We start from the raw sequence: 11,123 nt of genomic DNA on the forward strand, positions 1-11,123 counted from the left end.
GACTCCAAGATCTTTTCTGCCTCTGCACTGACGAGAAGCGAGTTCTCCAGCCTGTAGGTATGGTGCTGGTTCTTCCTCCCCAGGTGCAGCACCCTGCACTTGTCAGTGTTGAATCCCAACCTGTTCTCATCCGCCCACCTGTCTAGGTCCGATTGCAGCCTATTCTTCCCTTCTAGCATACCCACATCCCCCCACATCTTAGTCTCATCAGCAAATGTGAACAGGATGCTTTTTACCCCCTCATCCAAGTAACTGATGAAGATGTTGAACAGTGCGGGCCTGAGGACCGAACCCTGTGGAACCCCACTGCCCACATCCCTCCAGGTTGAAAATGATCCGTCCACTACCACTCTCTGGGTGCGACCCTCCAGCCAGCTGGCGACCCATTTGACTGTGTAGGTGTCGACCTATATGGTCCACAGTACCAATGGGCTTCAGTGGTATTTGCACCACAGTTGGGAAGTGGGGAGAAGCAGCAGTGGCAGCCATGACCTAGGATTTCCAGCGGGTCAGAATAGACAAACATGTACATATAAATGCCCTATGAGACAAATACATAATTGTAAAGTGCACTAAAAGCTATTCTACAGAGCTGGCCTTTGGGAGAATAGCAGCCTGGACAAACTTATATTTTGGAAATTCCAACCCCCCTTCCTGGTGCTGCTGCCATGCCACAGAAGTGCTTTGCCCAAACGGCCCAGGAGCTGGACAGGGAGTCTGCCTGTAGCAGGGGCTGCTGGCTGCAGCCCTACTGAGCCGAAGTGGAGAGAGCAGAAGCCTGCAATGAGTGGAGGGTGTGTGCTGGCATTGGAGTTCCAGTGCCCTGCAGTAGCTATGGGGCTCTTCCAGGGCTTGACATGCAACTGGCTACTAGAAGTGCACCGATACATCGGTCCAATATCAGACTGGCAACGATATAAAGAAAATATTCTGCATCAGAAATCGGGCCAATGTGGCCAATAATTTGTCTAATAAATATCCATGTCTGTGTGCAGCTACAGCCCAGCACATAGGCAGTGAGAAGCAGAGCTGGCAGTGTGAAGAGCTGCGTGCAGCTGGTAAGTCTGGTGTGGTAGAAGGGGAAAGGGAGGAGGGAGGGGAATGGGGAAGGAAGATCAAGACCCCTGTGGTGAGGAAGGGTGTGGGGTTGGGGCAGGGGCCACCCAGCCAGGGCCAGGGTGAGAACAGGACTGAGGCAGCAGCTCACTGGGGGGTGCGAAGGGAGCAAGGGTGGGGGGTGGCTCATTCAGTGTTCATCTGGTGGCTCTCACCACTGTTCCCGCTACTTGTCCAGGAGGCAAGAGTTGGGGTGCCTCCGGGATGTGTAGGGTGGGGAGGGCTGGGGCCAGGCTCTTCCCAGCCAGGCAGATCTGGGGGCACATGCCCCCCTCCACCCTCCCAGATGAGTGGCAGGAACCACCAGACAAGCTGCATAGTGGCAGTCTCCCCCATACCCCCCAGCCATGCCTCCATCCCATGCCTGCCCTAGCCCCAGCCCACAGCCGCAGCCTGCATTCTGTACAGATAGGGGGGCACATGTGCCCCACCGCAAGATGAGCCACTTGCAGTTGTCCCACCACCCGCCTGCCCCAGCCCCATTCCCCACCTCACCACAGGGGTTCCAAGCTGCCCCCACACCCCTTCTCTCCCCTTCCACCACACCGGACGTACCAGCTGGATGCAGCTCTTCAAGCTGAAGAACTGCATATCAGAAAATCGGAGCGGTATTGGTTGACTGGCCTCCTTAAAAATCAGCTATTGGTATTGGCCCTCAAAATCTCTATCGGTGCAGCCCTTCTGGCTACTTATAGGCAAGACTTGGCTGGGACTCTACCCTGTTCCACTTTGGGTCACTGGCCCCAGCCCATAACTTCCCAAATGTGCCACTCCATCCTGTTCCACCCTGCCCCATCCAGGTGGAAGCATATGCTGCTGCCACTTGTATGTGCAGAATCCCAGGCAGTCCACCCTGCCCTGCTGAGGCCCTCTTCTCTCCTACATCGGCATCATGCAGGGCCCCAAACAATGCCCTAGACCACTCTGCTACCAGCTGCTTACAAAGCTTGTGCGCATGGCACCCCGTGACCATGCTGTCCTAGGAGGTCACCCGCCCCTAATGCTGGCTCTGCTACTCTATCTGCACAGCAGCTAACAGAATTTTATTGTTGATTTCAGTAGGGACTTCCATGTTAAATTGGTGGTTTCCAACTTGTTCAACACTGGCAGCTACATGTACTAGGGGTGCACCGATAAAATTTTTCTTGGCTGATATACAGAAATGCAGCCTGGCAGCTTGGAGAGCAGCAGCCACCTGCTGGTAAGTCTGTAGGGTCAGGGGGAAGGGAAGATGCATTGGGGTGCAGATCAAGGCCCCCACAGTGAGCAAGGGAGTGGGGAAGGGGCAGGGGCTGCCTAGCCAGGACAGTGAATGTGACTTTGAGGTGGGACACAGGGCAGAGATATGGGCAGTTCATCCAGTGCGGGTGGGGGACAGGGGTGTGGCTCCCTGCGGCTGCACACACCCCTGGGAGAGGCATGGGGGCATATGCTTCCCCCCCGCAAAATTTGTGCATGGAGCAAAGGCGCTGCTTGCCCCACCAAAAAAAGCCGATTGCCAATAATGTTACTTTTCCTATTATCAATGCTGATCCAATACATTGATGTACCTTTAACATGTACAGCCTTCCAAATGTCATGTTGGCTGCACTTTTCAATACAATTTTATGAGAAATTGCAGACCTACTTAAACAAAATGAATGCCAAGAGATCTTTCCAAACATGTGATGATCACAGACCCATGTCATGGTTTAATGTTACACTGAGAACCTTTGAGTAAGAGATTAAGTGAATTGCTGAAGGGATAGTTTGCATTAGAGCTAGGACCTAATCCACATGCACTGAGTCCCAGGCTAGTACACAACTAGAAGATTACCTTATCTCCTGGCTTCTGTACAAGGAAGAAAGAAACCCTAATATTATGCTTTACTTCTCCCTCTCCCCTATTCCACTTTATTTTTAATTCTTAGGAGTAATGAGTATTTCCTAATTCCAATATAAGAAATAAGACTAGATAGATAAAATTATGCTATGTGATAAAAACTGTTTCAATAAATTCTGCTGAATAATAGAGGGACAATAACAAGAGTCAGGAACAGATGGTATTAGAATTTGGCATAATGCAGTACATGAATCAAACAAACTATTATGCAAAAATGAAGTTACAACACAGAAATTAAGAAAAACATTAAATTATATAAATATGCAAACACTTTAATATTTCATATCTAATTTACCTCAGACATAGGAGTCCCCCAGAAGTCATTCTGAAACAGGTTTTTTAAAGGCGTAGAAGGATGCAAATCTTTATTGTCCAGAATTGCTGAGACATCATCAAAAACAAAGCCACAAAATAGACTGTTCCAGTAACAAGCTGCCACCACACCTATTATTAGTGCAACCTCCTTCAGGCTAACATCAGCCATCTTCTCCAAAAGATTTCATGAACTAAAAAGCTAGAAAATATGGACAGTACCAAATAAACAGAATTGTCAATTCATATTTTAGTTAATTTTAGTTCAGTTGTTGAGCTTAGCTTTAGAACAACACAATACAACCACATACATTAAAAACTCAAGTTACACTGAAGTCTGGGCACAGTAATAATTTAAAACTGAGGATATGAAAGTAAGTTTTCACATTTGCATTAAAAAATTGCTTACAATCAAACAAAACTGTTCTGCTAAATTTAATTTCCGTATTTCACTTAATAAAACCTCAAAACATACCTCCCCCTATACTCTAATTTGTGCCAGAGAGCGCTTGACTACAAGTCTATCCTGTGAATGGCATAAGGGAATTATAAAATGGAAGAGATCTTGAATCCAATCACTAAAAAAGAAGCACTACCCAGCTGGCACACAGTGAACCAACTGATAATGTTTTGTAGTTTTAAAACTGTTCTTTAATATAATTTTGTTTGTGGAAGGCAACAATTAAAAAAATAAAACCTACCTTATGAACTCAACATTTTCAGGATACAGAGTAAATATTCTTAATAAAACTGGAGTGCTTCTAAATGTGAAGAATGCAATGAAAAGTTAAAACTTACCACTAATGCTTACACTTTGTTCATTTGCATCTTCTGTAAAAGCTCATGAAAAGGTCATTCTTTTAATCCTCTTACTTGCTTTGGTATCATTGTTAATCACAACTTTTCTACTGAAAAAAAACCAACCAAATAACCCATAACGCCCTTTTCACTTACATTCCTAAATCTTCCATATAGTTTGCTGATAAATTTGTTAATTTCCATAAAGTGTTTTGGAAACATGCAACATTCATAAATTTGTGCGCGATTTTTACGTACGATACATATGATGATAAATTTTTACATTTTTACTACTTAATGGCATAACGTTATACATAGAGTTATACAACTTTCCCGTAAACGTATACTGTTAAGTGTAGTAAAGGGAATAACAGACAGAAGAATTTCAAGATGGTATTACTTTCAGACTGCAGGCTGGAAGGACAACTGTTATGCCAATTGTTGAGAACTAACATACCTAAAGACCATAAACCGTTAAAAAGGTTCTGGGGAAAAGGGAGTGATCAAAAGGATTAAGCAGTTTAAGAAGATTCTCTCCTTGAAGCTGTATTACGGGAACAGCTTCTGTTAGGTAGACCCTGGAGGTATTTGGGGTCTAGAAGCAGCTTTAGATGCTCAGGTGGAAGATAACTGGACACTTGATAAGCTCATATATTCTGTTTCCTCTCAAATGCTTTTAGTCATTAGTATTTGCTTTAAGGAGGCTGCTTGTCACTGTTTATCACTGATGGGTCTTTGTCCCCAGGGAAAGAGAACTGCAAATACTCAAGACAGACCTGCCGATGCTTTTCCCCTTACCACCAAAGGGAAAAGCAGAGGCCTATGGGTAGGTCTTAGCACTCACTTGCATCTGACCTGAGGAGTCATTCCAGCTGACAGCTGGAAAAGGTTGCCTACTGCTGTGCTAAGGTAATCATGCATTCTGTTTAATGACCTTGGCTGTAATCCATTGTGAAGTATAAAAGTGTGAGAAGCATTTGATACCACTTCAAGGTGGAAATGATGTCTCGAGGTACAAAACCTGAGTGGGCAGTATGTACTCATGGAGATCAGAAGAGGCCAGAGATGCAGTCTGCCTGGTTACCATAACAAGGATCAGTCAAAAGCTGACATTACTGAAGTGAAGGTATTAGAATTTATGAATGTTGCTTACCAAATGATCCTGAAGTTTCTTCAGTAATCAAGATACAGGGTAGTGGAACAGCTCAACCATCACTGCGCTGCTTTCCTCAGATTTACCAGCACCTTCGCAATAAAAATATACGAAGAAATATCAATGAATTTTTAAAAATGAAATGTCAGCTATAATAGAATATTGCTTAAAAGTGTGTTAAGAAGGACTTAGGATGGCTGGTGGACAGTATGGATCCTCTACTTTTCTAGAGTGGTTAATTCAGATGCTACATAACCAGAAAACATATATTTAGTCGCACTTAACACTTTGAGAGTTGGAAACCAACCCTCAAGCTCTCAACTTCCAAAAAAGGTAAAGCAGCTGCTTCCAAGACAGCACAACATGCCTACTCAATTCCTGTAACAAGGAGACCCTGAAGAAGATCACACCACTATAACTACCCTTAGACATATTTCCTTATTGTGATTCTTACTAAATCAGCTCCTGGAAAATATATTAATCAACAATGGTCTCCCAAACACAGTGAGTGTCATTAGGAATGTACTTATGTGAAGTGATGACATGGAGGTATAAATCAGTGCAAAAATCATGTGCTGTGATGTCCTGATGCCTAAAGTCATCCCAATGGAAGCAATGCTGACACATACACAGTGGCTTTCCTAAACAGAGGGTTTTGCCTGTATGTGTGTGTTTTCAGTATATCTTCTGAGAAAGATCTCAACCAAGCATTTTATGGTTCTCTAACACAGAAGTTTCAAGTTTCAAAATCCCAAGTGGTCATGGGGACAAAAATATACTGTTATATTTCAAACTTGACATTTTTAAAGCAAACTAACTCTTAAAAAAAATCCCAAAATGAATAAATGAATTTGGCAGAGTATTCTAATATCTCCATCAACAGAACATATTCACTGTCTTGCAGATGGGATATTGCCTGCAAAAGTTTGATATTAGACATTACTTTCCATCTTATGCATTTTGATTCAGAAATAATCCTCGACAGCAGTTCTCCAGAAACAGTTACTGCCTGCCAACAAGAGCACTTAAACACCACCTCAAAGGAAAGAACCTAATCATTATTTGCCATTTGAAAATGTTACACTTGACTTGGACCTGCACTGTGTCAAGTTCATTACAAAAAAATAGTATTTTATTTTCCTCCTTCAAAACACAGAAGGGTGGGCCTAAGTTTGATCCCCAGCCTCCTGATCTCAGTTTCTCTAGTTCTTCTTTTCCACCTTCCATGCCCACTGAAATCTAATGTCTATATGGCAGACATATTAATCTCAATTAATATTAAGGCCCAATTTATGGCACCATAAAATGGCAAACCAGACACAAAGGAGTTCCGCATGTAACACAGAACATCTTTGTGGCTGTGTGTAGGCTATCTTAAAATAAATGTGTATAGTACCCCATCCCCATGCCAACAATCAGCTAATTGCTGGTATTAGGATGGGGCAGCTCTACCTAGCTTGGAGACCCAGGGATGCCCTGGCTCCCATGCCAATCAATATAAGTAACAGGGCAGCCCAAGGTTTTGAACTGTGTTGGTCCTACATGGGAGTTTGCAAGTACCAAGCAGGGGAGCCAACCAGTCCCTAACCTCCTCTCCTTCCCAGCTCAGCAAGTTCAAAGCTGTACACTTGGCAACACAATGTGCATGCGAGACTCCCAGGCATACAGCTTTGAACTTGCTGAATGCAAGACTGTTGGGATGGGGATCAGATCACATCACTCCGTTAAATTAATGTCTGCCAGGGGGCAACATTTTAATATCTGTTCTTAGATCAATAAGTTAACTGATTAAAGTGTTACAAGGTTATTACCCATGGTTTCTCTGGTTCATGGTCTTTTCCCGCCCAGCCTCTGAGAAAAAGCATAGATTAAATTTAGGAAACTGGTGATTAGGTGAGTGGAGGAGCATTTCCCCCAGGAATTGGTAATCCCTTGATTAGCTAGTCACAAATGCAGACCACAGTAAGCTCTACCCTGAACTTGGAGGCCAAATTTCAAGACAGTGGGGATCACTATACATATTTCAGAGAAATTAGAATACTTATCTTTAGATATAAATGCTGCTCCAACCACAAATATGGCATAGTTACCCACTAGGCACATTTATACACGCTATTAATCCAACTGAATAAATTCCAGTGCAGTTTACATCCAAGTTTATTGTTCCTGGGTGCCATGTTTACACATGTGCCTGGGACTGCAGCAGGTTAAGCTGGGTTGGAGCAGGCTCAGCTGGCAGGTGGCCCACGGCTTTCAGCTTGTCGGACAGGGCCTGCTCCAACCCGGCTTAATGTGCTGCAGAGAGGCTGGCTGGTACCCCAAGCATTGGGCTAGCCAGCAGGCAGCCCCTGCACTGGAGTACCTTTATGCCACAGCCAGCCCTGTCAGCATCTACACATGCATTGCAGTGGATTAAGTGACACCACCTCAGGAAAGAACTTGCGTTTATAAGTACTAACCTAAAGCAACATTTATTTCCTGTGGCCTAGTAGGACCATATGTGTAGATGCTGACACTTTACTACAGAGATAACTAGGCAGCTCAGCAGTAAACATCTTGTGTAGACTCGCCCACTGTGCCATAATTAGCAACGCTCTAACAAGTGTATTCTTTGTCTTATAGTAACATATCCTTGAAGATAAAGAGAATAGGCCAAACATTGATTTACCAGACTTTTAACTGAAAACTAAATGAAGGTAGAAAGTAAATTTAATACTTCTCTTCTGCTAAAAAATTGAAATGTACAGAACAAAAATGGAAAAAAGTTAAAACTCAGTAATTTCTGTTTGAACCCATGAAGCATACACTGTGCTTACTCAATTTGAAGATGAGGTTCCCCCACTGTTTAAAATGGGGAGGGGCAGGAAGCCCCTTATCTTGGAATCAAGTATGAGGTGGTCAGAAGGCAGGAAGCTGCTGGGGCTGCAGCCCCAAACTCCATTGCCTCCACACTCTCTGCCTTTCCCTCCACAGCCTTCGTACCTGTCACCTTTGTCTCCCCCTCCCCATACTAATTCTGCCTCCACTCCTGTTTACCTTTGCTCTAGTGCTGGCAGACTCCATCCCAACTGCGGCCTGAAGCAGAAAGCATGGTACCATCCCAGCCTCACTTGGCAGCAGTACTGGCTCTACACCACAGCTAGGAGGCTGGCTCTTTGTCGCAAGCTGCAGTGGGGTCAGAGTCTGCTGGTGCCACAGCATAAGTGGGGAGGGAGAGAGGGGGCAGAGAGGGGGGTCACTAATATCCAATACAGGGGTGGGCAATTATTTCAGCTGGAGGGCAGCTTAATGAGTTTTGGTGAGCTGTCAAGGGCCATATGGGTAGCCCCATCCCGTGACAGTTGCCCTGCCCCCAGTCACCCTCTTGGAGCTGACAGTGCTACCCAACCCCTGACCTCTGCCCCCAGAGTCCCTTCCTTTACCCCAAAAGTAGTCCTTTTGGCAAAGGGGGCTGCCATCTTAAAACTAGAACCCCCCCCCAAATAATATACTAAATAAAAAAAAAAAAAATCAAACATCTACTATAACATTTTAATTTTATTTAAAATATATGTTTTTGTCCCCATTTATGTCTCTAGATATACTATGTAAACAGACAATTGTATAATAGCTCAAAATACACTCTTACTCTTGTATACTGCATGTGGAAGGGTTAAGGACATATAGGTGGGGGCTGTGTGGTTAAGGAGTGGGTGTGAGGGTATGCATGTGAGGTGTAGTTAAGGTGAGTAGGGTGTGGAGGGGTGGGTAGGTGTGGGTTTGTATGGGGGTATGTGAGTGGGTGGGAGTTTGTTGGTGTATGTGTGGATATGGTGGGGGGGGGATGGGACTGTCTGTGGATGTGTGAAGGGTTATGGTGGGAGGGTGGGAGCCAGCCCAGCCCATCCCGTCTCAGCTGCAATGCCCAGCTCCCGGCAGCAAGGCTGGGACCCACATGGCACAAGCACCCAGCCTGGCACAACATGGTTCTGGCTGCAAGGCTAGGGATTGCATGGCATGGCACACAACCAGCCCAGTTTGGCCCATCCTGGCTGTGGTGTGCAGTTTCTGGCTGCAAGTCTGGGACCCAAGCAGCATGGTATGAAGCCAGCCTGAACCAGCTCTGCCCATCCCCTCTGAGCTGCGCCATGCTGTGTGGGTCCTGGCTTTGCAGCACAGAACTGCACACAGCAGCCGGGATGATCCAGGCTGGCTTGGCTTCATGCTGTACTGTGAGGGTGCCGGCCTTGCAGCTGAAAACTACATGGTGTTGCACAGAGCCAGCCCAGCCTAGCCCATCCTGGCAGCACACAGTTGCCAGAAGCAAGGCCAGGACTCACGCAGCACAGCACAGAGGGGCCCCATGCCACGTCATGCACTCCCAGGCCTTGCAGCCGGCACTGTGTTGTGCCAAGCTGGGCTGTGTGCTGGCCAAGGCCAGCAGGGCCGTTCTGCTTCCCTCACCTCCAGCTGCTCTTGCCCCTGCCGTGTCCCACCACTCTGGGTGGGCGGGGTAAGCTTCAGCAGGAGGCTCCTGCCAAGTGCATGAAGCTCCAGCTGCCTTCCATTCACTCCACCTGTCTAGCTGGATGAGCAGCCCCGGAAAGAAGACAGAGCAGGCGGAAGGTAGCTGGGAACTGGAACTAGATCTCTCTGTGCTGGGCAGGAGCCTCCCTCTGAAGTTTCTCCCCCACCTACCTGCCCAGAGCAGCGTGGTATAGCAGGAACAGGAGTTGCAACTGGAGGCAAGGGAAGCAGAACAGTCCTGCCAACTCCAGCCAGTGCATGCAGCTTCCAGTGGGGCTGTTCCCAGTGCAGCTGCAGCCAGCTGGGTGCTGCTGTGATTCCCCTTGCCTCCAGGGGCCACTCATCCTCCCACTCCTGCCCCCTGCTGCGCCTGTCCAGGCGGGTGTTGGGAGAGGGACACTGCAGCTCCTGTTGGAGGTGAGGGCAACAGAAGAACATCTGCCCGGCTGCAGCCACACTGGAATTTGCCTTACCAGAAGCTACGTCCCCACCCAACTTACGCTGTGACACCAACAGGTTCTGATCTGACTGTAGCCTGGGGCAAAGACACAGCTCTAGCCCAGCACCCTAGCTGCAGTGTAGAGCCAGTACTGCTGCCCTCTGGTTTTTGCTGGGATACTGCATGGCTTCCTTTCCTGCCCTTCCCTCCCAGACTGCCAATCCCCAGGCTAAATGATAACCCAGGAGTGGGAAAAATGTGGCCTGTGGGCCAGATGCGAACCACCAGGCCACTTTATCTGGCCTCTGGGGCTACTAAAAATTTAGAAAACTAGTATTTATCTGCCCCTGGGTGCCTGTCATGTATCCTTAATGACTTGCCAAAACTCACTAAATGGCCCTCCACCCGAAATAATTGTCCACCCCTGTGATAACCCCTAAGCTAGAACCAGCTATCACTGAGAAGATTGGTTAAACGATCAAGCATTTAACCATTCACATCCCCACCCCCTACTACCTGCCCTATCACTGCCCGCATCACTACCTGTCCCCCTACTGCCTGCAGGAGAGGAGGGGGGAGAATACAACAAAAGTAAGATAATCCTCCAATAATTAGATTCTATACATAGAAAATTATAACAAATTAATAGATTATCCATGTGTAAAATCTAATTATCAGGGGCAGGGGGGGGCAGAGTCATCTTAAATTCAGGCTAGCCTTGGATTTCAGTAAATAGGGTAGTTTTTACATTACTTTATAGCTGCAACGTACCTTTTCAGGTTCTGTATGAAGTCACTAATAGGCTGGTGACAAAGTATTAAATCTAAACAGGATTTCATAGATTTCATAGACATTAGGGCTGGAAGGGACCTCGGGAGATCATCGAGTCCAGCCCCCTGCCCAAAGGGCAGGAAGTC

General features: G+C 46.4%; 1 protein-coding gene across 4 annotated transcripts in view; it reads right to left on the minus strand.

The window, feature by feature from the left end:
* TMTC3 (transmembrane and tetratricopeptide repeat containing 3) overlaps positions 1 to 11,123 on the minus strand; it is a 59,890-nt gene that overhangs the window by 43,360 nt on the left and 5,407 nt on the right. For all 4 annotated transcript variants that reach the window (XM_019545269.1, XM_019545267.1, XM_019545268.1 and 1 more), the window contains exons 2-4: positions 5,262 to 5,353; positions 4,109 to 4,218; positions 3,294 to 3,512 (exon numbers count right to left, since the gene is read on the minus strand). In XM_019545269.1, coding sequence (XP_019400814.1) covers positions 3,294 to 3,482 — 189 coding nt within the window. In that variant the 5' untranslated portion in view covers positions 3,483 to 3,512; positions 4,109 to 4,218; positions 5,262 to 5,353. The remainder of the gene's footprint in view (positions 1 to 3,293; positions 3,513 to 4,108; positions 4,219 to 5,261; positions 5,354 to 11,123) is intronic.

The sequence above is a fragment of the Crocodylus porosus genome, unplaced genomic scaffold (assembly GCF_001723895.1).
Source record: "Crocodylus porosus isolate Cpor-Errol unplaced genomic scaffold, CroPor_comp1, whole genome shotgun sequence".
Taxonomy (NCBI): Eukaryota; Metazoa; Chordata; order Crocodylia; family Crocodylidae; genus Crocodylus; species Crocodylus porosus.